At 32.4% G+C, this 27,965-nt stretch overlaps 4 protein-coding genes across 8 annotated transcripts; all 4 read right to left on the reverse strand.

The window, feature by feature from the left end:
* Positions 1–871: 871 nt before the first annotated feature.
* Positions 872–4,203, reverse strand: LOC8264076 (yrdC domain-containing protein, mitochondrial). Of its 2 annotated transcripts, XM_015726053.3 has the most exons (6): positions 4,027–4,203; positions 3,635–3,718; positions 3,216–3,453; positions 2,329–2,504; positions 1,851–2,142; positions 872–1,187 (listed from the first exon to the last, which is right to left on the reverse strand). In XM_015726053.3, exons 2-6 carry the CDS (start codon positions 3,696–3,698, stop codon positions 1,121–1,123), a joined length of 837 nt encoding a protein of 278 aa, XP_015581539.1. In that variant the 5' UTR covers positions 3,699–3,718; positions 4,027–4,203; the 3' UTR covers positions 872–1,120. The 2 variants fall into 2 exon arrangements, with proteins under 2 accessions (XP_015581539.1, XP_002530287.1); XM_002530241.4 differs by lacking the exon at positions 4,027–4,203 and having other exon boundaries at positions 3,216–3,443; positions 3,635–3,851.
* Positions 4,204–4,558: 355 nt separating this feature from the next.
* Positions 4,559–9,992, reverse strand: LOC8264077. 3 transcript variants are annotated; one of them, XM_048378091.1, is made up of 9 exons: positions 9,692–9,992; positions 9,257–9,338; positions 7,279–7,776; positions 6,792–6,954; positions 6,087–6,384; positions 5,819–5,891; positions 5,655–5,745; positions 5,325–5,404; positions 4,559–5,068 (listed from the first exon to the last, which is right to left on the reverse strand). In XM_048378091.1, the coding sequence occupies exons 2-9, from the start codon at positions 9,335–9,337 to the stop codon at positions 4,865–4,867; spliced, it is 1,488 nt and encodes a 495-aa protein (XP_048234048.1). In that variant the 5' UTR covers position 9,338; positions 9,692–9,992; the 3' UTR covers positions 4,559–4,864. The 3 variants fall into 3 exon arrangements, with proteins under 3 accessions (XP_048234048.1, XP_015581541.1, XP_048234049.1); XM_015726055.3 differs by lacking the exon at positions 9,692–9,992 and adding an exon at positions 9,445–9,643; XM_048378092.1 differs by lacking the exons at positions 5,655–5,745; positions 5,819–5,891; positions 9,692–9,992 and adding an exon at positions 9,445–9,648.
* Positions 9,993–16,698: 6,706 nt separating this feature from the next.
* Positions 16,699–23,281, reverse strand: LOC8284007 (zinc finger CCCH domain-containing protein 24). Of its 2 annotated transcripts, none has more exons than XM_015726054.3 (14): positions 22,449–23,281; positions 21,879–21,962; positions 21,476–21,787; positions 21,295–21,367; positions 20,941–21,073; positions 20,709–20,862; positions 20,476–20,556; positions 20,137–20,259; positions 19,444–19,617; positions 19,221–19,355; positions 18,614–18,709; positions 18,033–18,365; positions 17,313–17,356; positions 16,699–17,223 (listed from the first exon to the last, which is right to left on the reverse strand). In XM_015726054.3, exons 1-14 carry the CDS (start codon positions 23,040–23,042, stop codon positions 16,977–16,979), a joined length of 2,583 nt encoding a protein of 860 aa, XP_015581540.2. In that variant the 5' UTR covers positions 23,043–23,281; the 3' UTR covers positions 16,699–16,976. The 2 variants fall into 2 exon arrangements, with proteins under 2 accessions (XP_015581540.2, XP_002530289.2); XM_002530243.4 differs by having other exon boundaries at positions 21,870–21,962; positions 22,449–23,276.
* A 1,576-nt stretch (positions 23,282–24,857) lies between these two features.
* LOC8263147 (probable E3 ubiquitin-protein ligase LOG2) lies at positions 24,858–27,010 on the reverse strand. The gene is made up of 3 exons (XM_015726046.3): positions 26,509–27,010; positions 25,436–25,925; positions 24,858–25,163 (listed from the first exon to the last, which is right to left on the reverse strand). Exons 1-3 carry the CDS (start codon positions 26,901–26,903, stop codon positions 25,047–25,049), a joined length of 1,002 nt encoding a protein of 333 aa, XP_015581532.1. The 5' UTR covers positions 26,904–27,010; the 3' UTR covers positions 24,858–25,046.
* Between the last annotated feature and the right edge of the window lie 955 nt (positions 27,011–27,965).

Consider the following 27,965-nt stretch of genomic DNA (forward strand, 5'->3'; position numbering starts at 1 on the left):
ATTAAAGAATATAAAGACTGCTGCTTTTAGACCAGACTTATATATATGTAATGGATATTATTATTGACCAGCCACCACAAAACATATTTCAATAACAATGCCAAACTGGCCACATCAACTTGTATGCCAATTTATTCCTAGAAAATTATGTCAATGCAATATGCTGAGGTAATTGTTTTGTCCCTATTGTGGATATGCAATTTATCAAAGATAAACCATATTGCAGCATTAGCAACTACTACGTAAACAGCAACACATCATTCTTTTAATTCAATGTTTGAAGAATAACCTTCCTTTTCACTTCTTCCCATGTGAGCCTATTTATACTTTGTGCATACCTACTTATGTTGAGGAGTTCAGCCAGCGTTTTCATGTCACCGGTGAACTGCAATTAGCCATGCTACAATGTCTTCCCAAGAAAAGAAAGAAGTTGCTACAAACTCCCCAAAATCCTAATGCAAATCCAACAGTAATGAAAAAGTGAAATGATAACTAACCAGAGTCATCATTATCATCAAATGCTGTCAGCAGTACCTGAAATTCTCTCTCTTATGCTGTTCATTTTGGACTAAAAGGAAGTTCTGCTGAATTCAACTTGCAAATGCAGTAGAGTGGCTTAAAACTCTGAAATTGGGTGCATGAAAGACCCTATGAAAGCAGGGTGGATGAAGTTGACACGAGTCTTATGTGATTGTAAAATTTCTTTTCAATTGAAAGGCAAGTATAATCTGTATGGTGATGAGTGTGGAACAAAGAAGGGGCAATATACTTTTAAGGTGAGTTTTATGGAAACGAGGATGCCAAGAACGGATGTGCAGGTATATGAGAATGAAAAGAGAGAATTTGGAGTGAAATAATAGGTCTGGACATATGAGTTGCAAACCCATTGATGCACTGGTTAAAAAATTAAATGATGTAATCTTTGTCGATTGCCTCCTCCAAGAAGTATCTACTAGAATGTATATACAGACTCATTAGAACCTAAAGAGAACTTGAGCCATCCAAGAATAATAAAATACAATTGGTGAACTGAAGCACAAACGTGGATCTTCACTTGCACAACTGAAACCATTCTCAATTTGTCATAAGTGCAGCAAATCCGTACAAAAAATATCTTTCTTCAAATTGTTGTCACTTCCTCAACTAGAGAGTGCTTTTCCAGGATTTCCACCGTCTCTTCCTTTGCACTGGAAATACAAGGCAAAGCAGCGCTGTGACTACTGAAAAAACTCACCAAAATAAATGGAGATGAAAGTAAAAACAAACAAGCACATAAAGAGGACAGTTGTAGTGCTTCACATTTCTTTTTTACAGACAAAGCATTAGAAAGACCGAAGATAGGATTCCAGCCAAATACAGCAATGGCAGTATAGTTTTCATAGTTACTACAAATTGCCAAAATTTACACAACAAGAAAAGGAAAGAAGCAGATATCTCTCCATGACCAACATTTCATCAACCATGTACTAGGGTTCTTCATGAAGACAAATGCAGCTAAATATCAAAAAAAGTAACTACAATCTTAGAAAGATTGTACTTTCCATTTAAGAGGGCCAAAAAAGTGGCAAAGAAAGAAACATATGCTGATGTGTAAGACCAACGCAAATGTAGCTCTGCCATCTGCTCGTAAACCACAATCTCCAACCAATAGTTTAAGATTATTAATAACAAGAGTTACTGAGATCACTGTTTCTGATCGTAGGATGCAAAAAGAAAATCGCATCTACCAATTAATTGTTCACTGACAACTTCCTACTTTGAGATCCAAGCAACAGTATTAACACCAAAAAATTCTCAACTTTATTAAGATATTCACATAATAAGTGATATGGTCAATCAGAAAATTTTACCTTCCAGGTCTAAGAATCTTGTACTTTCCTAGCCTGCTGAGGTCCACAACTGTAGATCCTTCCCGGCCGGATGGAAGCACTCCACCATCATAGACATATGCACAATGTTCCCATAGATTCTCAAAATCCTTGATGCAAACGCTACTTGGCTTCCCACTAAGGTTTGCACTTGTGAGGGCCACAGCTCTTCCCAAACCATGAGCAATTTCCCTGATGAAATTGCAATCAGGCACTCGAACTCCAATAGTATCCAATCCTGGATTCAAAGACTTCTCAAGAGCACTTGACTCACCTAAGAAAATCCAAAAATTTCACTCTAAACTGCATAAAAATTCAAAACACTGAAGTGCGAACTATACAATTAAGTGAAGATTCAGGGTGAGAAAATCAACTTGCAGGATCCTTTGGTTACAATCTATTTAGCAGCAATTTCATTATTTTCCTGCAAAGACAAAGACATTAGTTACAGTTTACAGACCTCTGTTTAATACAACAGTAACAGCCCCTGGGAGTAGAGAATCAAGTAAGCCATTAGGCAGGTGATCAGTCACCGCAAAATGCTTTATGTCCGATACATCTCCGATGCAGATTGCAAGTGGGCTTGTATGCTTACGTCCTTTGATCTCATAAATCCTATTAACTGCTTCCAAAGAGCTGAGATAAGAGAAAGTTGCAAGTCAGCAACACTGAAACTGAAGGTTTCAGTGAGAAAACTAAATCCACCCAAGATATTCCAAAAGTTGTATGCAACCACAAAGGAACTTTCAGATCCATGTTATGACAGCATGTAAAATTTTCATAAATGTATTTTTATATTGTCATTTGCCATTCTCTCTTCATGTCAACTGGCATCCAAAACCTTCTAATTTAGTATAATTAGAGACTTCACCATTTCAAGAAGAGCAATTATGACTTTCTAGTAACTAAAGGCATTCCATCCAGCCTCTGCAGATTCTGAAACCACATATCATAGCCTTTACAGACCTTAATAGCTATCACATTAAGGTAGGAATCCATTCATGAATTGCATGATAAGGATTGGCTAGTTTGTTTAACATCTTAGCATAAACCACACAGTTTAACCAAAACAATAGCAACTCTAAACAAGTTCAATGTCAACAACTTCCATCAACAATTTATTATAGTTCTCCATTCATCTTATAATCTTCTTTCTCTTCCATATAATCCCTTCATTATTCCACATTAATTTTTTCCTCTTAGTAATACAATGTCAAGAAACACATAAAAACAACTTAGCAAAAACAAATAATCTCTACCAAGAAAAGAGAGCACAAATTAGAAGAATTAATTAAATCCAAAAATTAAAAGACATCATCTAAAAATATTAAAAAAATAAAAGCATACCAAGCATCACAAGCAAATCCATAGAGAGTATCTGTGGGTACTGCAATAACTTTGCCAGCTTTAAGTGCTTCAACTGCCTCCTCAGCATACAATTCAGTGGCAGGACGAACAACCCCTAACTTATCCGCAGTGTCCACATTATTACTTCTCTGTAAACTCCAAGCCATCTTCTTTTGATACCCAATTCCTATATTCCTTTTCTGAGTCAAAAATGGCGCCAACCCAAGTCTGGGAAAACCTTAAATCAATGAATTATCAAAGTAAACTGATGAACAACGGATTCCCAACTCCAAAAAGTAAATTTTGAATAGAAAATAAGAAAGCTATAAGCTTGGTTCTTTTGCTTATTTGGTCATCTTTTTATTTCTAAGGAAAAGAAACGTAGAGAGAGAGAGTGACGGTCGTATATAAAAGAGCACCTCGGAAAGAGTGACGAGCTGAGAGAAGCGGGAATTTGTCTGCAATTCTTGCAGGAATGTTCATGCTACTGTGTTCTGCTGCTCCTGCTTTTGGTCAAGTGGATATTAGCGGTAACTGACCAGTTTTGTACTTTAAATGCCCTAGTTTATGGGAAGTCGCTTATATGTAGCACGTGCATCTCACGTGATAATGATTATGAATGCTTTATCTTATATTACGCGATTGAATTATTGTCCCTCCTCACTTTTTATAATAAAAGAGGTAAACTAGAGAGTTTCATTTGTGTAAAGATAATATAAATAAGACTTAAAATCAATGAAAAAAACCTTTCTAGAAGGATGCTGAGGACTATCGATTTTCCAAATTAAGAAAACAATCATGCAAATAGTACCCTTTATGGTGTGTGGAGCAGCGGCTGAGAAGGCGGCAGCAGCGACAATGACAGTAGCTGAGGATGGTGGAGGCTTGAGTTGGGAGAGTTGATACGAGTTTGAGATGAAATGAGAATAGAATTAAAGTTTACTTTGTATATGTTTCTTTTAGTTTGGTTGATATGTTTTTCTAGTTTGGTATATCAAAACTGATATATGTTTTTAGTTTGGTATATCAAAATTATATAATTTTTTTAATTTAGTATATCACAGCTACGTAATTTTATTTAAAAATTATATAGTTTACTTAAAAATTATGTACATTATCAAACTCCCCAAAATGTATGCTGTCGGGGAGACTCCAGTACATCAGAAAGAAGAAAAGGCGGTGGAGATGTGTGTATATATAATCCTATTCTGTCCGCGTTTGTTGTTATCTATTGTTCTAGAAAGAGAAATCAGAACAAACCATTTGTAGAGGCGAATGAATCAGAGTACATTTTAGCATTTGTAATCAGCAATGCATCAACAAGAAAAAGTGACAGAAGAAAAGAAAAAAGACAAGTATTCATTTCATGACTATATTTCCAATTCTGTAACCAACCGGTGTCTGTTGTCACATGTAAAACAAACACAATCCTAACCATACTCGGCAAGAAATACAACTTTATGATCTTAACTTTGCTGGAGATTTTAGCTCCTGGGGTTTGTTTTTCTAGTATAATTTGGTTGAAGAAAAAATTGATCCTACTTTCTGTATATTACAAGAGACATATTTTCCCCTATTTAGATGAGCATAATTTAGCCACAGCACTTCGTGATTTTTAACTTCCACTGCAACTGTCTAGGTTTTCCACTTCATTCCGACGGTGGTTGGGATGAATTTACAGTTCTTGGGAATTGTCCTGGTCCTGTCAATAAATATAGATCATGGTGATGCTGCTGGGCAATCCATCTTCTTCTCCATCTCAGGATCTCAACCAGTATAGAACTACCACTCATTGCTACACCAAACCCGGAAAATGTTGCTAGGAGAACTGATAGAACTGCTTGCAAGTTGACCTGTATACCATTAAGGAGTTTGATGATGAGAATTTTAAAGTATACAAATATCTCTGGATTTGAAGTTCAAAAAAGGTCGAAAACAGAAAAGGAAAAGAAAAGAAAAAAAACCAAAAAAAAAAAAAAGGCAATCAAATAGGACCTAGTGTCTAGGTAACTTGAACTCTAATAACTCATACCAGAATGAGTCCCTAATGTAGCTTTCCATGGTTACTTTGCGTATTTGAAAGACAATTTTAAGTATGGATCGACTTACCAAAGAGTAAAAAATATGTGCAAATAGAACCACCAAAGCAAATTGACTTGACGCATAAACCCAAACAAATCTTCTTTTTACTGCATAGAAAAGCTTAAGAAGTGAGTAGCAGAAATCTTAATCCTGAACAAGCAATTTATAAGGATTGTCAGCAACATTTAAAATGTCAGTCAAATCTTTTGTTTTGTGGACAAACACATCAGTGAACACCACGAAATCAAGAATTAATCTAACTGTGATTAATCTTTTGTTTCCACACATAATCTTCTCACAGGAGATTTAAACCTTTTAATTTTTTTATTTTTAAGAGAAAAATAGCAGCTGCCCTACCCATGGTCGATGAGATCATGGATGAGAGGAGACCCAATACACAAGAAAATGGAAGTGAAATAGCAATTGCTCCAGTACCCATATTCCCAACCTGCACAAAGGAAGGATTCTCAGGATAGCAGTACAATGACAATTCCATGAATCTAGATGTCTGCTTATCTTACCAGGAGCTGCTCAAGAAAACAAAAGTAGGCTAGCATGCTAACAATGACAAGCACAGGAACTTCCTGCCAAACCCTGATTAGATAAGAACTAGTAAGTTACAAGCAACTAGGCCAAATAGAATGCAAAATGTATTAATGACAGACTAGTTTACCATAAAAGTGAACAGTGCAAGAGTGTTTTCTTTTTTTCTCCTTCTGCTAATTCTCAGCCATTAAATTAGTATAAATTCATTGCTCAGGCATAAAGCACTATCAGATATTTACTTGCCTGTATCCGTTAGCATCTGCCTGAAGAGCTCTACTTGCTCCAGTAGTTCGAGCATGGACACTCTGGATCCGTAACAGAGTGACAGGCAGGTTGCGGACCTCTTGCTTGCACACGTCACAGGTCTTGTTACCTTTTATGCTAAACCATTTTACAGCACATTCTTGATGGGCCAGAGCAAGTTCACCTTTGCAGCTACATTCCATCTTAAAAGTCTCACCTCCTTCACATAGTTCAACCAGACAAATTCTACAAACAGCCTCTTCTTCAGGTATGTCTTCACCATCAGAGTCCTCGGTTTCTGAAATATTAGACTAAGATAATGTTGGTAAGGAAATAACAGGTTCTCTCAAATAGAAAGGAGAAAAAGCTAATTGGCCTTTATTTGCTATTCCCTATCTTCTGAAGAGCCAACAAAAAACATTTAAGAAAAAGAAAACAGAGATACTCAATTCATGTTGTCAGTGAAAAAAGAAAATTCTGAAAGAAAAAAAGTTTAAGGGTTGTCAACGGGCAATGAGCATTGAATTGACAATGGCCAGTTACACTTGTCATTGACAACAATGCATAATTATGGATAATGAACATGCCAAGGCACGAGCAGCATTTTGGTTTTGCCAATGTATTCAAAGTGACAAGACATAGAATGAGTATTTAGAGACCCATATCACAACTATGAAAACAACAAAATTAAGGCAACAATGATACCAGTATCAATGCCTGGAGAAGCAGTAAGAATTACATCTCCTTCCTTCACTCGAGGAGTTGAAGGAATTATGCGGAAAAAAGAATCCATCCTCCTAATGCTTTTTTCTTTATTGTTGACAGGGACTGATAGTGAGCGAGATATCTGTCGCCGGGCTCCTTTTCCCTGCAAAAGCAACTATCTACTTGAAACAATAGATGGAGAATTTAAATCTTATGCAAAGAATCAAATAGAATAACACATGCTTATATAAGTAAACTCATGGTTGATACAGAGAACACAGTTGATGGATGAGTAAATATGTTCCATGTCTTAAGAAAGTAGTAGCAATTTAACACCCGTGCTCCTAGGTATGGATGAAACAACAAATTAACATTTAACTGTGTAACAAGTGGCACCTCCAATTTTTACCATGTCATAGTTTGAACATTCAATGACTGTTAAGCTAGTCAAGTCACCAGGTTATCCATGTGACCAAGAATAACTTACACTTGAACTAAGTGCACCACTGATGCTTCCTCCACGTATAGAATCTGGGTTTGAATTTGCAATTGAAGTTACAGGCAGAGATGATGTTCTCTTCATTCTAGGGGTGAATATCTTTGAAAGTGATAACGACCTTGAGATTGAGGGCTTCTCTCTTGGCATGGTACATGAAGAATCTGGAGCTAGGTTGGCAGCCTTCTCAGCATCTAACATAGAAATTCGAGACTTGAAGCTTAATTTAGGTAAGAGACTTCTTAAGGATGATTTGCCTCTAGTTGACGAGGGGCCTGGGGACCCACAGGCTCTTGCATCACTAGAAGTTGGTGTCAAGAGGAAATTCACTTTCCTAGGAGTTGGGCTAGGTGTTGGGGGCATCTTTATTACGACAGAATCCTGCGAAGGGTCATCCAATGTCCTCGAGGGAATCTCTAGAAAAAGATTTTTCTGCTTCCATTGACGAGCTTGATTGGCTTCTTCAACTATTCCTGTCAAGTCATCAACCTGGAAAAGGAAATAAGATAGAATATTAAGTTGTAGAATATGCAATCTTGTGATAGAAACTGGACTTCTCATTTTCTTCTAGTTATCAGACTAGCCAGAAGTGTTGCATTTACACTCTGTCATTTACACATGAATGCACTGAACCTGAACACAGACAAAAGTCAAAAAGACCCAAGAAGACCTAACTAGCATCCAACTAGTTTGTTGGTCTTTCTCAAGACTGGTACCACTAAACCAATGTGACAAGTTAAATTCTCTGTATTAGAATTACCTTCACAAAGAGAGGCAAAAGATTAAGATTTAGGATAATTGGCATGTATACCCCTTGATACTTTGCATATGAATTATACAAGTATGCTTAAAGATTTTTAAATCGGCATATATACCTCCTGGATTACACATGCTTAAAGTTTTTCAGTGGAGAAAATGTTTCCAGAGAGAATATATAAAAGAAAACAGCAATGACAAGTTAGACACAAGTCTTACATATTATCAGCTAAGAATAGGTTCATGGAGCAGATTAGTTTCAAGTGTATATGGACATTCACCTGCCGTAGATTCCTGGCAACACATCCATTTTCCATATTGAATTTAGCGATCAAAAAGTAACATCAAGTCACTTCCAGGAACATTTCAACCCCGTCCCTGCAAGCTTTGTTTATTTTGTTTCAAAAAGTTTTATACCTAGATTCATATGAAGCTGCTAATGACTCAGGATGATTAAACCATAGAGCTTCAGAAAGCTCCTTTCATAAAGCAAATTCTAATAAATTATCCAAGGATAAATTAGGTATCAAGCAATAGGTATCCCTTGGGATGCCTAATCACTGTGCTATTAGATATAGTGGAGCAAGACATCTCCCTAAAATTTAATTTTTTTCTACCGCTAAATCTGAAATTTATTGGTCTATAAATGATCTAGGAATTAGTTATTGCATCAAGTTTCCATTGGAATGTCTACTTGGTTAGATTAGTACATTAGAAGCAGAACCTCATAGTTCAAGTTTACGAAGTCACATATTGTAAAAGATACACCAAGTGGACAAGTACTTTACCAGTCTCATACGAAAGTCTAAATTTGATTACCCTTGAAGAAAAATGAACAAGGCTTCTTTTGACTCATCAGCAAATATAATAAAAACCAATCTACAACACCACGCACTAAATCAGATGAATCCAGCTGGAAACTTGATGGCTTTAATAGTTTCTTCAGAAACAAATCAATGAAAATTGAGAAGACAATAGAAATGAATGAAACAAAGGCTACTGACTAGAATTAACATCCTTTAAAGCAGAATCTTCAAAGTGAAGAAAAGGCTCAACCACGATTTGGAGGTAACTCATCAGATGTTCAATCTTTCATAGCAGTTAACACATGCATAATGATAGAAAGAGATGACTGCTATGAAAAATATTATGCATGAACCAATCTGCTCCCTTATGGAGAGGACAAGAAAGAAAAAAGAGCAATAACAAATACCTTATGAAGAGGACTAACAGGTGCTCCTTGGCTTGAACCCACATCAAGAACCTCATTGACAGGCTTCTCCACAGTTCCCATTCTAGTACATAAAAACAACAATTAAAAAAAAAAAAATCAAAACCTCTTCAGCCTCAAAAATCCCATCCAAAAGCAGAAAAGGAAAAAAGAAAAGAAAGAACTCCAACCCTTTAAGTTTTAACACACCAAGCTACACAAAGGGAAAAGAAAAAAATATTGGACATAGAAAGATAAAGAAAGAGTAATGATAGTAGTGTTTTCTTTTTCTCCTTTCTTGAGAAGTGTGGGAAGAGAGGAATAATAATGGGGAGAGAGAGAGAGAGAGAGAGAGGTGATGATCATGATGGTTCTCAACTCTTTCATTTATGGGATAGAAAAAAGCAGGTGGGCTGGGAGGCATGGCCTACTACTTACTACTACTGCTACTGCTACTGCCACTGCCACTTTTTCTTGATTTCTTCCTCTTCAACAGGGAAGTCCAGTGCGCGGGGAGTCTTAACACCACTTCTGTTGGGTCATGCTAAATATACCCCATTGCAACCTTTCTTTTTCCATTTATACTTGTGTTTTTTGAACATTTCTTTTTCTCGGAATTCCATTTCTCTTCTTGCTATTGATTAAGAAATATTTGGACCTTTCTTTCTCGTACTTTCGTGTTGGTGGGTGTCCAAAGATTACAACTTTTGCTTTGCAGTATTGTATTTTTCACTTCTGCTTCTTTTTCTATGAGTTTTCCCTTTTTCTTTTGGTTTCAAATTTGAGCTCAGTTTTAAAACTTGTAATAACATATTTTTATTTATTAAGGAAGTATTATATATTAAAAACAAAAGAAAATAAAGAAATAATAAACTAATAACCTCACAACTTCAATAACTTACTTTCACTTTAGCTACTTTTCATCTTAATTCTTAAATCAAAGCTAATGACAATCCCTAAAGTTTGGTTAATTTCATTTTATGAACAAATCTTGGTTAATCCTCAAAAATCTTTTGATATCATCCCATTTGTTACGTAATTTGAAATAAAAGCCTAATATAATGTAGGGATCTATAATTGTTTAGTGAAAACTTTCCTTTTTATCTTTGGTGGAATTAGTATTATTAATTATAAGAGGAGGAACAGAAAGTAGCGGGTGTGCCAAACAATCCCATAGATCCGAGTGGTGTCCTTATCAGAATTTTCATAAAAGGATAAACCTCCCACCCCCACTTATCTAAACCTGCCCGCTCGTTTTTATTTGAGTTTTGGAACTAAATAAAACTCTTAATTCTCAAAAGTTAAATCCGTATAATGTAATTTATATACACATAACAATATAATTATCTATAAACAATATTTATAATCCTTATTTTATAAGTAATACTTTTTTATTTTAATTTTTTTCAGAAATTTAACCATCAGTTTCTACAACTAGAATTATTCAATTTTCACAAAATTATAAAAAAATATATAATATTTAATGATACAAATCATGATAATAGCATTGCATCTTATTCTTACTGTAGCATTATTGTTACTATGTAATTCAAAAGATAATATCACATATATTATATAAAAATTATTCGATATTAAATATAATAAAATTAAATATAATAAAATGCGACGATAGATTATATATATATAATTATATTTTAAATAAAATTGTCTTTATTCTCTATATTAAAGTATTTATGGAATAGAAAGTCTCAATGTTAAAAAAAAAAACAGGCATTCGTAAAGAAAAAGAAAATGAATATCTTTATACTTTTTTTAGGAACAAAAAGTGAAGGGAGAGAAAATTATAGTTGAAATTATTTGTTTGGTTCATTCTCCGACTTTGGTCAAAGATAAATTGAAATTCAAAATATACAAAGGTTATAAGTAATTTCACTAATTAATGCACTTTCTCTTTCACTTTCTTCTTTAGTGCATCCCCATTGGTGTATAAAGCCTGAAATTAGTAGCTACATATTCATATTCTAAATAAAACAACAACAAAATCTTTTTTCTTTTATTTATTTTTAATTAAAAGGAGGGAGTTAATAAAAAAAATATACTTAAATTTAGCTATTAATTTGTTTCCTTTCCAAAACTTGACTTCCTCACTTTCATTTTATTTTTAAAAAAATTCTTACATAAATTTGTTATATTTTTCTATCTATATATTAAATTGATAAATAATTAATATAGATATATTAATTTTAAATACTAAATTATAAAATATTCATTCAAGCGTCACTCTCCTATTAATTAAAAAAAAAAATACTTAAAGTTAACTATTAATTCTTGCCTTTCTAAAACTTGATTCCTCACCTTTATTTTATTTTTTAAAAAAAAAAGTTATCTAAATTTAATATATTTTTCTACTTATATATTAAATTGATAGATGATTGATATATATTTATTAATTTTAAATAATATAATATTATATTCGACTATTTAATATTAAATTATAAAATATTCATATACATATCATTCTCCAATTAATTATTATGTATATACGAAACTCGATAAAAATCTCGATTATGTTTTCTTACATATTTTTCTTTTCTCTTATTTAGTCATATGCCACCATGTTAGAGATTAGAGTAATGATGAATGGTTGACAAAGGCTTTTATGAAAGAAATTAAAAAAAAAAAAAAAAATGGTTGACAAAGGTGTAGTCCAAGATGTCAACCATTATAAACTTCACCGGAACTGATGAGAATCATTACATTATGTTTCTAATAATTAGATATCTTTGTAAATCTTTCTTTTTTTTATTATTTTTAATCATGATTTTGATTACCACTACCACCTTATCAAAATTTAAAATCACCCAACAACTAAAAAGAAATTAAAATAATGCACTTCTTAAAAATAACAACTACATTCTATTAATTACTAAATATATAACAATAAATCATTAAATTCTCCTTTTGTTTAACATCCTTTTCTTTTAACATGTTTTTCTACAACTTGGAGCGAAAATATAGTAAGTTACAAAAAATATATATATTAGCATATATATGCTTACATGATGTTGCTTCTATTTTATTCTGGGATAAAACTAAAGTGTCATTTTATATTTTTTTAAAATTAATTTTAATTTTTTTACTTTTATTTGCATCTAAATTTTATATAAACCCGAATATTAATTAATTATTTGAAAAGGAAGGTGTGAGCCGGATTCAAGAAGATAATTTTCATTTTTTTTCTCAACTACATGTGTATTAATTTTTGAAACCTAAATATTTTTTAATATGAGTGCTTAATTTTTGATACATATGATTTTTATTTTCACATATGTACTTATTTTTAACACATGAAATTCAAGCTTATGTGTAATTTTATATTTTTTTTATTAAATTATTGATTCATAATTTATATTCCTAATTAAGTACGGACTCTAATCCTAAAAACTAGTATATTAATTATTTTTTAATATTATATTAACTAATAAATAGTTTTCTAATCAGATAATAATATTAATTATATCTTAAAAGTAGCATATTAAGTATATTTTAATATTATATTAACTAATAAATTAGTTTTGTAATTAGATAATGATTCTAATAATAGAAAATTATATTTGTAATTATATTTTTGATATTATATTTAATAATAAGATAATTTTTAATCTTAAGAAATAGTAATATCAATTATATTAATATCTTAATTTATATAATATTAAAATTAATTCATTAATAAATTTTTAAAATTCTAAAAAGAATTAAGAATATTTTAAAATAGTTAGTTTGCTAGTTTTTAAAAATTTTATAAATTAATATTAAATATTAAAAATCTTATTAGATTATATCTATCAACTTGATTTATAATTAAAATAATAATAACACCGTAAAACGCATGGGTAAACGACTAATGAAAATTAATTAGTGAAAATCACTTTAAAATATTTTTTTTTTTTGTGTCTTCCACAATCAGTTGTGTAAGAGCTAATGGACTCTTTTTGAGCCGGTGTTAATAGATTTTAGGAAAAATTAAAAAGTATCTATTTTTTATTTTTTATTAAAAATACAATGTAAATTTTTTATTTTTACTGTGTGAAAATATAAAAAATATAATTTTTAAAATTTTTTTTCAAAAATAGAGTATTGGTTGTTTTTTAATTTTTCTTTGGTTTTTTTTTAATAAGAAAAACCAAAAAATAACAAATAATATTTTTTTAAGAATTTACATAATAAATATTTTTAATTAATTTTAGAGCATTTTCAAAAAGTTCCCTAGATTTTAAGATAATCGAAAACCTCATTCACAATTACTTAGGACTTGCTTGGATGGGGGGTAAAGAAAGGTAATTAAAAGAAGGAAAGAAAAGGGAAGAGAGGAGAAGGAGAGGGAAGTGTATGTTAGTTACATTTTCTTAGTTTGGAAAAAAGAGTGGCAGGAAAGATAATTAAAGGAAGAATAATATGTGTCCTTTTGATTGCGAGGAAGGGTAAATAAGAGAAAGTGAAAAAATGTTAGTAATAAAAAATTAAAAAAAAAACCTCATAACTTTAATAATTAAGCTAAGCTAATGTAAAGAATATAAATTAGATTTCTTATCTTTTGGACTTTATTACAAAAAAAGTTAAATAGAAATATTAAATAATAAGCTGGGTAGAGCTTATATCGGATGATACAATATTAATATCTTTCATCTATATACAAGGAAAAAAATAGAAATTAAAAAATTAGTATAGTCGATGAGATAATAATAATAATAATAATAATTCAATATTTTATATGAATACAAAATCGGTAAAAAGAAGTTAAATATTATACTATTTCCTTCCTTCTCTTTTCTTATGCCACATTTTGGAGTGTAAAAAAATGGAGAAATTTGCTGAATTATCCTTCATTTAAAAATTATTTTCTTTTCCCAAGCAAGAGTAAATGTCTAATGTCCCTTCCATTACCTCCTCTTCCCCCTCCTTAACCCCCCATTTTGTATATCCATTTGAGCTGAAGATTATACTTACTTATAGGCTAAAACCATAAGCTTTGCTTTTGATTGTTTAAACCAACATTTCAATTTTGAAACTTTATGGGTAAGGTTCATTTATATCAATCTTATAGGGCAATAAATAATTTTATAAGAGGTCTAAAAATTAAAAAATTAAAAAATTAAAAAATTTGCCAAAAGAGTTTTTGAAAGAAACTTGTGGACATGTGGTTTTGCTTTTGCAAAAGATGCTTTCTTGTGGAAATTAAGGGCTTTTTAAACATAGAATATTCCTCACTTTCTTTCTTGTTGTCAAAAAGCCTTGAAAACTAAGAATCACCACCCTGTCTATTTGTTGTCCTAAACTTACATTAAAATCATTGTTTAAAACACGTTTAATGGGGCCAATCAAATTCAATGGACAAACATTTAATCTTTTACTAAAAATATCATAAACATTTATAATCAATCCAAATTGTTTAAGAAAAAGAATTAGAATAACTAATTCATCTTAAGTTACAAAATAAAGGGATTAGCATAACATGTGATCTGACATGTTTTTATATATTATATAATTTAATTTATTAATAAACAAAGATAAAAAAATAATAAAAATTGATATAGTAAGAATAAAATAATAAAAAAATATTGTTACATTGCAAGAGAATGGGTAAATTGTCCAACTGTTATCAAATTTTAGAATTATATATCAATTTGATATCAAGACTTTAATTTGAATCAAAATGGTACCAAAGTATAGAAAAGTATATCAATTTAGTCTAAATGTATAATTTTCGAAAACAGATGGTGACTTGGCAAGCTGAGGAGGTATATTCTGGTTGTTTCGCCCCTCAGCGTGTGGCACGTCAATTGATTTTGTCTCCTCAGCTTGCCACGTCATTATCCATTGTCGGAAATTAGAAATTTGGACTAAATTGATATACTTTTCTGTACTTTTGGTACCATTTTGATTCAAATTAAAGTTTTTGTATCAAATTGATATAAAGTCCTAAAGTTTGATACCAACTGAATAATTTACCCCAAGAGAATACATATATCATAAAATGTTTTCTTATTAAGCAAAAAAAATACATATTTTTACATAAAAATGGGTCAAAGAAAAGTGCTTGTAACTTTTTTTTATAAAAAATAAATAAGTAAAATAAGAGAATATTGGGAGGCTGCTCAGTCTAGAATATTAAAATAAAAAAGAAGAGAAGCTTTTTAAGCTCCAAACAAGTGGTAAAAGGGTTAGTGGCAATTAACAGTGAGAGTATTGAAGGGAAGTGAGTGGGGTTATGTTCCAGAGACAGTGGGATGCATTATGTAGTTCCAGTGGGATGAAAATTGCATTGCATGGCCTCCCTTTCTCTGAAACCCCACAAAGTGCCTCTCACCTTTTCTTTTCTTTATTATTAATATTAAAAGGATTTCCTTATGGATGTAATGAAGATAAATTAAAATTATTAGTATGATAATTATATATATGGGGAAAAAATGATAAAGAATTCCCACTAAAAAATCATAATTATTGTCTGATTCTGCGTATTTGTAAAGATAAGATAAGATCATTACAAGGACACCTCAACTTATTGTGGTAATTAGCAAACACATAAGAGATTCTTGTTTCATTTTATGTCATTCCCTTTTGCAAGATATTGTTGTAAATCTATTATTTCTTCTTTTTAGAAAATATGATCTCTCATATTATCACATGACTTGACAATATTAGAATAAGCTATTTTAATAATAAATTGAAGATAAACTTAAGCTAATAATATTATATAACTTAACATTATTGCATGCATATTCATCCTGTTAGGGTTCTAATTATTCTATTGGGGCTGAATTAGGAAGGTTAACCGTAGACATCCACTGGACTGTCATCTGTGGAGAGAGGGAACCACGAAAGAAAAGAAAAATGGAAGCGGTAGTAACCCTAGACAACTTCAGCTAATTTGATTGGGATTTAGGTATTAGTGGTCCCATTAGGCATGATAGTTTAAATGTATTTAAAAGTCAAATACAAACCACCAACCGGAGGGTTGTTACGTAAAGAGACAGAAGAAGACATTAGCATTATCAACACTGCTCTTTATATTAAAAAATATTTTCAAAAATGTTCAAATATAAATAACAAAACATTCTATTTAAGCCCTATATATTCTTTATTTTTTATTATTTATTTTGCTTTTATTTTTATTATAATAACAATTTTTTTTTCTTTTTAAATTTTACCAATAAAAAAATAAGAATTACAAATATAATTAACTAAAAAATTTATAGTGCATTTATTAAATATAAAGTAGAGAATAAAATTTGACTCTCTATACGAGAGTCAAATCAACTTTCTTTTTGATATTTAAATAATAAAAAATATATTAGAAAATTATTTTATTATATAATTCTTTAAAATAAAGAGTTTAAAATAAATAAAGAATACATTTAACAAGTAGGAATGCAGGAATGTTTAGCCATCCTTAAAAGTATAATGACAGGATAAAACAAAACGAATGAAATTGCAAACAGAGGTTGCCATCTTTTTTTCCTGTCATATATTTGGGCCACACAGTGGAGGGGTCCCTATTCTCCATCTTGATGGGAATTCTTCATGACTGGAAATTCTCCTCATATTGGATTAAATTAAATGTTAGGATGACTTCAAAATCAAAAAGGGTTGAACATGAAATGGATCAGATAGAAGCTATCTGTCAAAATTTTGAACATAACTCAGACAGATCTTTTGCAATTTTTGCTACTGCAATACATATAAGATGTGAGAATGGCATATTTCATCTCTCCAGGAGCATTACCATTTCGCAGTGCGTAGTATGTGGGAAAAGATCAACAGCCATGGCTTTTACTGGTCGGAAGGGCTCCGAAATGGGCATAGATTGCGCTCTATGGCGTGCCAAACCAGCACTACTCATGTTCCTCCACCCCCGGTTATTTTTTTTCCCTTTCTCTATTTTGTCAGGTGATGGTGTGCAAAGCTCAATAGCATTTGCAACTAATGTTTCAGGATTGCAAGAAATATATCTGTACAAGAACATACAAGATGACGTCAGAAAAACATTTTATAAGTAAAACTAACTGAAATGCTAGTGGAAGTAGAGCATGGAACTAACACAAGACGCCGTAGATGTGAATGAGTTCTTAGAGCTTTGATCACCTGCATTTTGAAAAAATATATAAAGCTTCTAATATTATAAAGAGCATACTAACCAGTTACAGGTTGAACATAAGTCTCACTGATCATGCATAGGCCCAAGAGGATATAAGACAATAAACAGGTATGAAGAATCTGATTTTACTGTACTAGTGATGCTTATTACCAAAGGTTCGGATAGGATTTCAGATTCAAAGATGAGCGTCCTTTAAACCACCAATCTAGGTAATCCTGCTATATGTAGCTAAACTGCAATTCCTCATTTGCAACTTAGGACTATAAACTTTAGGCTCAATTTAGCATAAATTCAGATGCGTATATTCCCATTAAAGCATTAAGAAATTCAGTTTGAGAAGATAGAAAGCATTTCAATGCTCTGAATGAAGCAAGTAGCAGAAAATTTTCAGTATTGACTTGCTGCATCTGTCATTGCATATGCATTCAAAATGCCACATTGCTTATAGATTAGTCCTACTGAAAATTTTACCTGTACTGGTTCTAGAATGCCAACAGCATTGGCATAGTTTAAGATGGCCTTTAGCCAGGGTTTTATTAGTACAAGGAGCATAGGGATTACAGTATAGCTTCTGATTCTTAGCGAATAAAATAAATGCATGTCAAGAATATTGCCAGAAGTATGAACAGAATGCTTGAATGATACAATGAGGACAATACTCACAGTGGGATGAAGCCCATTACGGGGAGGATCAACAATGGCAACAACATTTTTAAATTGTGGCACAGAGTAAGTTCCATCTTTTGAGGCACAACTATCCTGAGGATGGATTTGGTGTTCTTGTTCGCCATCTTCTGAACACCTAGAATCACTTTTACCATTGCCAAGCTCGTGGCTTGAGTTCTCAGTAGTGTCTACCACATTACCCACAGGAGTATCTTTATCTTCGCAGGCAGTAAGGTCCTTGTCACTGGTTTCACCTGCATATGACACTTCATCTTGCTTTTGAGGCTCATTCAGGTACTCCTTCAATAGAGATGCCATCACACTCTCCGCCTATAGCCCCATAATTGGCAGCATAACCAAATTGTCAAGGAAACGATCGTTAAGGAACTAGATGTAAAAATGAATGTTGACAAAGCAAAATCAATTTTTCCCACATTCAATGCCAAACACAAGGAAATAAAAAAATTTTATCATAATTTTCTTTTGTCAGTGGCCATCTAATTTGAGTCCTAGTCCCTCAGTTATGGTCTAGTTTGTATATGTTAACCAAGACGAAAGAGAAGAAAGCCAATTCTCACCTTTGCACAGATGAACCTACAATTTCTTATGCCATTAATTTCAGCATTCCGGTGAGCATCTGAAACTGCAGAAGCATTCATTTCAATGCCGACAACCTAGAAATTGTGAAGTGGAAACCAGGTAAATCATTTATATAAGAAGATTACAACAAGAGTAACATCTGTCTCTGAGAGGGAGAGAGAGAACTTAGTTCCCAACAGATCACATGAATATATAAATATAATTCTAAATATCCCCAATGACAATCCAAACTACCTCGACATGATACAATTCTTCATTCTAACTATATTTATCAAAAGATTGGTGGATATAAGAAAATCCAACCATTGAACCACATTGGCATTTGCTTATTCCCACCTGCTTTTGGTTTTTATTGTTTTTCTTTTTCTTTATATTCTTTTTCCATAACTGCTTTTTGATATCTGACTTTTGGAAGAAGCAGAACAAACTTGTTTGTCTCCAAAAGCAGGTTCCAAAAGGCAGAAACAGTAGAAATAAAAAAAATAAAAATTCAAATTTTTAAAAGCAGAGTGCCCCACAGCAACGCCAAACTGGCCCTAAGCAGTACTGAGAATAAGTATGACAGAATGTGTCGGTGACCATTACCATTCCAACGCGATGTGCTAAAGTGAGCCCAATTGTTCCAGTCCCACAGCATATATCAAACAGCAAGGTGTCGGGACCCAAACCAGCCCAATCTCCCGCAAGCGAATATAGTCTCTCTGCAGCAAGTGTGTTAACCTGTATATGGTTGCTTATACAATCATCCAATAGAAGTAGCAAAATTTCTCAGGACGAGCAGAATAAAAATGAAACCTGAGGTCCCAACCTGGAAAAAAGCTGTTGGTGATATGGAAAAACGAAGATTGTTTATATGATCATGAATTCTCGCTTCAACGACATTCTTGGTTGCCTCTGCTTCAGAGCTACTCTCTACATTTGGAAGGGGTAGAATTCTCAATGGAGCATCAGCAGGTGCAACATTTGATATTCCTTGGTGATCCTGCAAGAAAAATAGTCGACATTCAATTTAAAAAAAGAAATCAATTAGAATATCAAGAGAGCTTAACTAGGCCAATATAAGGAAATGGCACAATGTTACAGCTTTTGCAGCAAGATCAGTATGTCATTTGGTAAATAGACTGAACAAATATAAGATGGCATATAATGCAACAAGAGCCATATTTTACAACAAGAAAATTACAAACATAGAGCTTCTCCATATTGTTGTCCCATCCTGATTGTGCAATGTGTATATGTTTAAGTGAAAAATACAACAAATTATCAATTATCATTTACTAGCAACTTAATTTTCAAGAGAGACACAGAGACTCAAGATAACCAAGTTGATTTCAGTAGATGAAATCCATATCTGTTGGTTTAGCTCAACTGATACAGCTAAAGGCAATTGCAACCGCAGATCCTGGATCAAACACCCAGACCATTCTCCCAAGAGACCCAAAAAAGTAGATGAAATATAGACTGTTTTAAGCAATGGAAAACCAGAACAAAGAGCTCATACCTGAAGAACCAAAACTTTTAAAGGCAATGGTGGAGAATTTGCAGCAGCTCCAGTCGTGAATGCATGAGCTAACCTCCAAAGTTCACTGTTTATCAGTTCATCGTCAAAGCCAGCTAAGCATACCTATGTAATTGAGATTAGATAATTGTAAATATAAGCCAGAAGTTTAATGCAATAATGTATTGTCAATTTCCTTAAATACAAATGGATAAAGAAAATGCAAATACGACCTTTTGATTATAAGATTAGACCAATTGAGCCAAAAAGTGGTTCTTCATAACTTTGTTAATCTATGTTATCGCAAACAGAAAAGGTCCTGATCAATTCTCTAGAACAAACCTGAACAATAAGCATGATCTCCGACATGTTGACATCACCTTTGATATCAGCATCTTTCTCTGGTAATCTTCCTTCTCGGACCTTATATTAGGACAAACAACAATAGCAGAGAAGGATTCTAATTTCAGGAAACACCTCAATGATAATTAGAGAGCAAATACATGGCAAAACAAGCAGCAAGAATGCAACTAGTAACATTTTCATCACGACCAGATCATGTCACAACTACATACCGTTAATTGACGCCAGAATCCAGTATTTTTAAATCTATTCCAAATCGGCAAGCCTGATTCTTGCAGAAATTCCTGAAATATTAAAGCATACTTGCTAGCAATACTGGAAACATTTGGGCAGTCCATAGGTTCTTCCACAGCTGTTACGCCATCTCTGATAAATTGCTTTAAATTTTCAACAATAATAGAGAGTGGAAAATATCTCATATGAGAAATGAAACAAAAAAATTACCTAAAATTTCCTAGCATAAACCCAACAATAGGTTTTCCCTGTAGAGAGTATCCAACTGAAAATTCGCATTTATTACGGTATCCATTCACAAGGGGTGATTCAAGAATACCCTCAAGGCTGCATGCAAGGCCACCTATAGGATTTTGGTTAGAAAAGAAACAATATGGAGTCAGAAGAGTCCCTGACAGTCCCATAAGCAGACAGAAAGGAAAACAACCAAAAGCATAAGATAATGTCAAGAAGGAACTATAGTCTTATAATTTCACGGATAGACCATTCCTCAAACAATGACAATAATTCTGCCACAGATCTCTTGTAATGCTGATTTTTGGTAATCTAGAAAGAAAACCTCACCTATTTCCCTAGACTTGAGAACCCATTCTGGCAAAGAAACACCATTTGGACATGCTTTACGTGCATTCCTAGTCTGCAACAAAAATCAAAGAGTTCAGCTAGCTAAAATACAATAATACAAGATATCGTTTTTTATTAATTTTCTTTTTTAAGAAGTAAATATAATGGAAGTCCTTCTCACCAGTTTTTTAAGCATTTGCATGATAGAGTTCTTCTTGTGCTCCAACTGGTCTTCATAAGACATATGAGCAAGGGGAGTCACTACTTCACAGGCACTTTTTGCCTTGGAAGTGGAACTGTCAAATTTTGAAGCACCATTACTTCTATCACCATCCTCAATAACATCAGCATTTTCTCCATCCAACAAGGATTCCATTTTTTGTGAATTGTTGTGAGGTAGAGCCATGGCTGATTTTATATTCTTGTCATATGATCGAGGGATCACATCAGCAACCTTGACTTTCTTGTTCCCAACAGATTTTCCTTCCAGACCCTATCATATCGGAAATTAACAATACCACTTGGGATGGTAATTACAACTTTGTAAACCTCACAATAATAAAAAAGAAAGATACCTCACTTGCCTTCTTCAATTGGTCAGCTGTCTCAAAAGTCACAAAACCTACAACCATTCCTTTCTTTTTCTTTGCCCATTTGAAGAGAACACCCTGACAAGCAGATAAATTTGCTTTACAAAATAAAGAAAAGGTTCATATATCTCACTCAAGAATCTAAACTTGCATACACAAAGATTGAACTCCTCCAACAAGCAGCAAAAGTAGAAACTTAAACAACGAATAGTTCTTGTTTGGAGCAAATCATATGAAAGATATGGATGGACTTGACTTCTAGCAAAATCACCTAACATCTTTTTTTGTATAATTTCATTTATGTCAAAATGCCTAGTTCGTCCATGTTGAAAGAATTAAATTCTGGCAACCATAAGCTTTCCAAAACGCGAAGATTACTAAATTGAAACAATCGAATAGAACTCTAGCATTTGACCTTCCAAGCACACTCATAATGATTAGTAACCAAGTCAAGAGTCTTACTTCTATATTGCTGTAAGACATCCACCATTAATCAAACTAGCAAATCATAAAAAACCATCAAAATTTATCTTTTGGTACTCTTAGCAACAAAAAAGAACTTACTTGCTCATTGAGAAAGTTCTTGAAGTTATCAGAATTCCACTTCCTAGGCAAATGCACTAAACATTTACTAAGCTCAGGATCTAAACACCCTCCTCCTTCACCACCAGCACCATCTCCATCATCATCACCAATCATTTCAGTCATCATAATCTCTTCCTTCTCTTCTTTAACATCACAATTATCACTGTTCTTCTCCAATTTTATTGCTTTCTTCGCCCTCTCTGAAGTGGGGTCCCAAGTATTATCCGGCCGCTGTCGGAGCTCCTCCTCGCCGTGCGCATACTTACACTCACTTCCATGGCTGCAGGACGCTGAATGACGCCTGAAATAAGAACATAGTGAGGTTTTATAATAGGGGTTGTGTGAAAGTTCACTTTTTTCTTCTGTTTCTGACTGTTGTTCTTCGGTCTCCTCTCTCTTTCTCTTCTCTCCTTGGTTATTTGACTCATTCCCATTGTTGTTGTTATCGTCGGCGGTGGCGGCAATGGTGGTTTCCGGTGATTGAGGGCTCATTGGTTTGGAGATTTCAGTGATAGAAGAAGGGTTTAGGGTTTCTGTTGGTGAGACTTTGTTAATCGGAGGTGATGACGCCATGTCTTTTCTTAATTCAATTTTCAAAACCTTTTTCTTTTTTCCAAAGTTCAAACCTTTTTTAGGTACAGAAAGACTGCGAATAACGTTCAATTCATCCCCAACTTTTGCCGTCAAGTTTAATTTTTTTCCGCACTCATTTAGTACAGAATCTGCAATTTTTTACTCAATTTAATCCTTGGATGACAGAGTGAGTTTTACAGATCCTGACAGGAGAATAGATATATGAAAAGATAATAAATATTAAATTCTAAATTAAAAATAATAACTACTGTTTTCTATTGAGATCTCGGTAATAATCAGATGGAGAAATTTACTGATTTAAGTGAATCGCTAAATCTACGAAACTCATTCAGTCTAACGATCCCAACATTAATAACCAACATGAATCTATAACAATTAAGGGTAGGTTCAAATTCTGCCCATTCAAACCTCCTAAAACTCTTGCTCCATATATTTACTTGACAGGTTCTTGAGGAAAGATAATTGATAAAAAAATTAATTTTTTTCCTCATTACTAATATTCTGATAATTGATAAAAAAAAGTTATGTTTTTGACAAATTTTTTATCTTTTTAAGGAGAGTGACTCCCTTTAAATCCCTAAGAGTTAATTTGAATTTAGATTAATAAATAATCTTGAACTTGTTTAAAATTTCAAAAAGAGTAAATTGAACATGACTATAAAGTTTAGGAACCAAATTAAACTTTATTTCAATAAATTAACTAGATTACCTTAATAATAAGCATATCTATAAATTAAATAAAGAGGTGAAAGGAAAGTATTTTTTCAAAAAAATAAAAATAAAAAGAATTGAAGAGTGGAAAAAAAGAAAAATATTTATTTTTTCAGTTAAGTAATAAATAATCATTAAAAGAGAAATAATTTATTTTTAGCTATAGAGATTAAAAAAAATGATTATAATTAAAATGACTAATAATTCTTCTTCTATTCCTCTTCTCCATGCATTATATAAATGATTTTAATTAAGAAAAGAAATAAAAATAATCTTACCATTTTACCTGTTAGCAGGTAACATCTGCCGATTGTCTGATTTGGAAACCAAAAGTTCTTCATGTTCAGAAAACATCAATATTAAAATGTTAATAACTTGCTTTAATCTTTCCTATTAGTTATACGCAATTTTATCTAATAAAATATTATGATACTCATTTAAAAACTTCAATTTTCAATCATAACATATTTTAATTTTAATTGTTTAAAAGAAAAAAATTTCTCAATTTTAATTTATGTTTGATCAAGTTCATGTAAATTTTATACTTTTACACAACAAATTTAATTTAATTTCACATAAAAACTATAATATCTGAAATTATACAATATTAATAAATTTTGTATAAAGTTTCTTTTCATATTATATTCTTCTTTTTTATTAAGTGAATTTCATTTCACTTTTTTCTTAAATGATATCAATTTCAATTTCAAGTGTTTACAATAATATATTTTTTTTATCATTTAACTTGTATTAAACTCTCTTAGAAACATGAAAATTTTATGGAAAATAATTTAGATCCACTATTTTAAATTCTTTTAGAACTGTTATGAGTTATAACTATCATTCGTACACCAATTAAACTTCTGAAGTCATTTTTGCTTTATAATTTTTCCCAGTTTCATACATAAGATTTTATGAAAATATCAGAAAACAACTCTAACACAATAGGCAGCAACTCATTATACCGGTTATTAATTTCTACATTATCAACCACTAAATGACTTCGTCATTGGCTTATAAGAAGCTGAAGGAAAGAACTAATTATTTTACAATGAGAAGTATGTTCTAAAGCTGAAGGAAAACTTATAAAAGAGCATAAAATTGTGTATTTATAAGAAGCCACTGGCTTACACTATTTACGTGCAATTCCAATCATTAAGATTGCATTATGGGGAGACAGAAACCAAAAAAAAGAGTAAATTGAAAAGTGAGATATGGGAGACGTAAATTAAAGAGTTTTAGAAACCAGTATCCGGAGGTGGTGGACAATCCTCAATCTTCAACTCCATCCTTGACCTTAATTTCCAGGAGGCGCTCAACCGGTTGCCTGCAGATGGGACATCGGTCTGTTTGAAACCGCAAAACCTTGGCACATGTGCTGCACATACACTGCATCCAGTAAAACAGATATTAGACATAGCAGCCATAAGCAAGTAGGACCTATGCATGGCCAGATTTCCAAATAAATCAAATTAACTGTCTATAGTTCAAGGTTTCACAAAATAGATTCGCTGGGCCATCCAATCAAAGCATTGATAACAACTTCACAGATAAGACCACTGGAAACAATTACTCATTGAAATGATTTAAGCTCAAGAGACGGCTACGTAATTTCTTAGAATGGAAGGACATAAAGTATGGGAAGCAGTATCTGTATTTACCATGTGTCGGCACGGGAGGACGGTAGTATCTCGTGGTTCTGATAAGCAGATCACACATTCTTTTCCAGAATCACTACTATTAGATTCAACTTCTACAGAATTTCCAATCCCATAAATCTCCTGCAGCTCATATCTTGTACCATTCGCCCAAAGGATCTGTTTCATCACTCGAACCAGGTATTTATCTTCCTCTTTCTTATCAAACACAGCAAGCGTAATCTGAGAATTACCATTTGGATTTGATTCTGCTCCGTCAGTATTCAATGGGCATGCCTGAGCTTTCACCATGAGAGGATACACCCCATCTGCACCTTCCTTCTTTAACTCTGTCTCTTCAAACATTGAGAAATCAATCCCGATTTCAGAAGGCTGTCTAAACTTCTGGCCAAGACCTTGCTCAAAACATACAGTGACTGATTGAAGTAAATGTTCCTTTGTTGCTACCAGGTTACCATCTTCACCTTCTTTAGCAAAAAACGCAACTGTAATGCTATCACACAAAATAAGAAAGAAAAATTGAAATTAAATACGTTATCTAGTTCTCAGTAATTTAAATCAAACTGTTCAATAAGATGTTAAACCAAAAAGAAAGATTGTACTGGACAGGGCAATACAGTTTTAGATATCGAAACAATAACCAAAACTTCCAATGACTGCTCAAATCCCCAAACAACGACATCCCTGCAACTAGGAAAAGGAGGCTCCTTAGTAAGTAGTCCTTATTATTCACTCTAGTAAGACATTAAAATGTTTTAACGAATCAAAGCAAATACGCCTTGAGAACAATTGGATCAGCAAATCTTTGATCATTAATCTAGTGTATCTTTTCCAAAGAACCAAATTTATCCTCAACTTTTGGATTCTTAATCATAGCTAGCAAACCCATAATTCATTTAGACAATATAAACACAAAAATAAAACTGCAAAAACAAAACCCTGCCACTACTCCAACCAAAAGAACCAAAACTTAACCTCAATTTTAGCATTATTAATGAAAATTAGCAAAAGTCATAAACATTTAAACCATATAAAGAATTTAATCAAGAAATCAAGAAATCAAGAAATCAAATTACCTTCCAGGAGCAGTAGCATCAAAAGTGAAAGAAACAAAAAACTTCCCAGGACTCTCATCATTTTCTTCCACCCTAATACTATCTTTCCTTATATTAACATCATTCTTAATAGTAACTGCCTTTTGATGCTCCACCGGCGGCGAAACCATCGGAGGAGCAACTCCACCAGGGTAATTATGGAGATTATGGATATTATTATTTTGAGGAATATACACAGGATGTTGCGTATAAAACCCAGAAGGATGTGGAGGAGGGTACGGTCGGTAATTGTAAGGTAAATTAGGGTTTGGGTATTGAGATGGTGCAGCAAATGCGTATTGAATTACTTGAGCTTGTGATTGACGGTGATTATGGTGTTGGTCGTAGCGACGGTTATTGCTACCTGAATTTCCCATTCTGTGAGGATATTTTAGGTGTTTGGACTGAGAAAGTGGAGAACAAGAAGCAATAGAAAATCTGAAAGATTGGATTTTTACTTTTTATTCTTTTCGATAAAAAGAAGAAAAAATAAAAACCGAATTTGTCATAAAATCTATTTTTTTTTATTGTATTTTATCAATAGCGTTATCTACAAGGACTGTCGTGCTACGTCATGTCTATTAACCCACGTGGCAAGCTGACGTGTTCAGACCCATGTCTGAGTCGATAACGAGATTCAGGAATAATTACCAAGACCCCCTAAAATTTTCCCTATTACACACTTTTATCCTTATATATTCACAAATTGTACTTTTTCTCCCTAGATCAAACTATCAGTTACATGTTCCTCCTTAAATTTCGAAATTGGAGAAAACACACACCACAATTTTTTACTTTGATTCATGACCTTTTTTTTTTATTATTTATATAGTAATTTAGTCCCTAATAATTCATACTCTAAAAAACTTCAGAAATGGCACTTATATTATTTTATCAATTTATATATTTTAGACTATAATATCTAATTAATATACAAACTATTGTATTGAAAAGTATATGAGTATTAAGAATGAAATATGTTATTTATTAAAACACAGTGACAAAAGTGCATATTATGATGAATCTCTGAGGTAATCTGTAATTTTTCCTTGATGATATTGGCACCGAGAGAATGGATTGATTTGTTTCCCGAATTTGTGTCGAAAGATAAAATGTTTGTAATCGTAGAGCCGTATAAGATATCAATACACTAATTTTGTGGAACCAAAAGAAAATAGAAGTTAGAAGGCAGTTATATTTCTCTGGAGAATTTGAGACCACGAACAAAATTGTTATTTTTTAATTAAATTCTTATGTAGGCTACCACCAATATTAGTAATCACGGTGGCCATTCTGATATAATAACACGTTAGTTTTTACTATACAAATTTTTTTTTATAAAAATAATTAAATATTTTTAATAAATATTATATTATTAATTTATCAAATATTTTATATTTAATTTTATAATAATAATTTACGCGCACAACATGCATAAT

Source organism: Ricinus communis, chromosome 8 (assembly GCF_019578655.1).
Source record: "Ricinus communis isolate WT05 ecotype wild-type chromosome 8, ASM1957865v1, whole genome shotgun sequence".
Lineage (NCBI taxonomy): Eukaryota > Viridiplantae > Streptophyta > Magnoliopsida > Malpighiales > Euphorbiaceae > Ricinus > Ricinus communis.

What these genes read in the sequence shown, in the direction of transcription:
- LOC8264076 (XM_015726053.3), bottom strand. Translation starts at nt 3,698, where the DNA reads ATGAACATTCCTGCAAGAATTGCAGACAAATTCCCGCTTCTCTCAGCT. An exon ending in AGCTCGTCACTCTTTCCGAG is followed by an intron (nt 3,454 to 3,634) that starts GTGCTCTTTTAT and finishes CATTGATTTAAG; the next exon opens with GTTTTCCCAGACTTGGGTTG. An exon ending in GGATTTGCTTGTGATGCTTG is followed by an intron (nt 2,505 to 3,215) that starts GTATGCTTTTAT and finishes CTCTTATCTCAG; the next exon opens with CTCTTTGGAAGCAGTTAATA.
- LOC8264077 (XM_048378091.1), bottom strand. Translation starts at nt 9,337, where the DNA reads ATGGGAACTGTGGAGAAGCCTGTCAATGAGGTTCTTGATGTGGGTTCA. An exon ending in CATGATCTCATCGACCATGG is followed by an intron (nt 5,405 to 5,654) that starts GTAGGGCAGCTG and finishes TTTTCTATGCAG; the next exon opens with TAAAAAGAAGATTTGTTTGG. An exon ending in CACATATTTTTTACTCTTTG is followed by an intron (nt 5,069 to 5,324) that starts GTAAGTCGATCC and finishes AATGGTATACAG; the next exon opens with GTCAACTTGCAAGCAGTTCT.
- LOC8284007 (XM_002530243.4), bottom strand. Translation starts at nt 23,042, where the DNA reads ATGGCGTCATCACCTCCGATTAACAAAGTCTCACCAACAGAAACCCTA. An exon ending in GATTCTGGCGTCAATTAACG is followed by an intron (nt 20,557 to 20,708) that starts GTATGTAGTTGT and finishes TCCTAATATAAG; the next exon opens with GTCCGAGAAGGAAGATTACC. An exon ending in TAGCACATCGCGTTGGAATG is followed by an intron (nt 18,710 to 19,220) that starts GTAATGGTCACC and finishes CACAATTTCTAG; the next exon opens with GTTGTCGGCATTGAAATGAA.
- LOC8263147 (XM_015726046.3), bottom strand. Translation starts at nt 26,903, where the DNA reads ATGGGAAATTCAGGTAGCAATAACCGTCGCTACGACCAACACCATAAT. An exon ending in GATGCTACTGCTCCTGGAAG is followed by an intron (nt 25,926 to 26,508) that starts GTAATTTGATTT and finishes TTTGTGTGATAG; the next exon opens with CATTACAGTTGCGTTTTTTG. An exon ending in TCCTCCCGTGCCGACACATG is followed by an intron (nt 25,164 to 25,435) that starts GTAAATACAGAT and finishes TACTGGATGCAG; the next exon opens with TGTATGTGCAGCACATGTGC.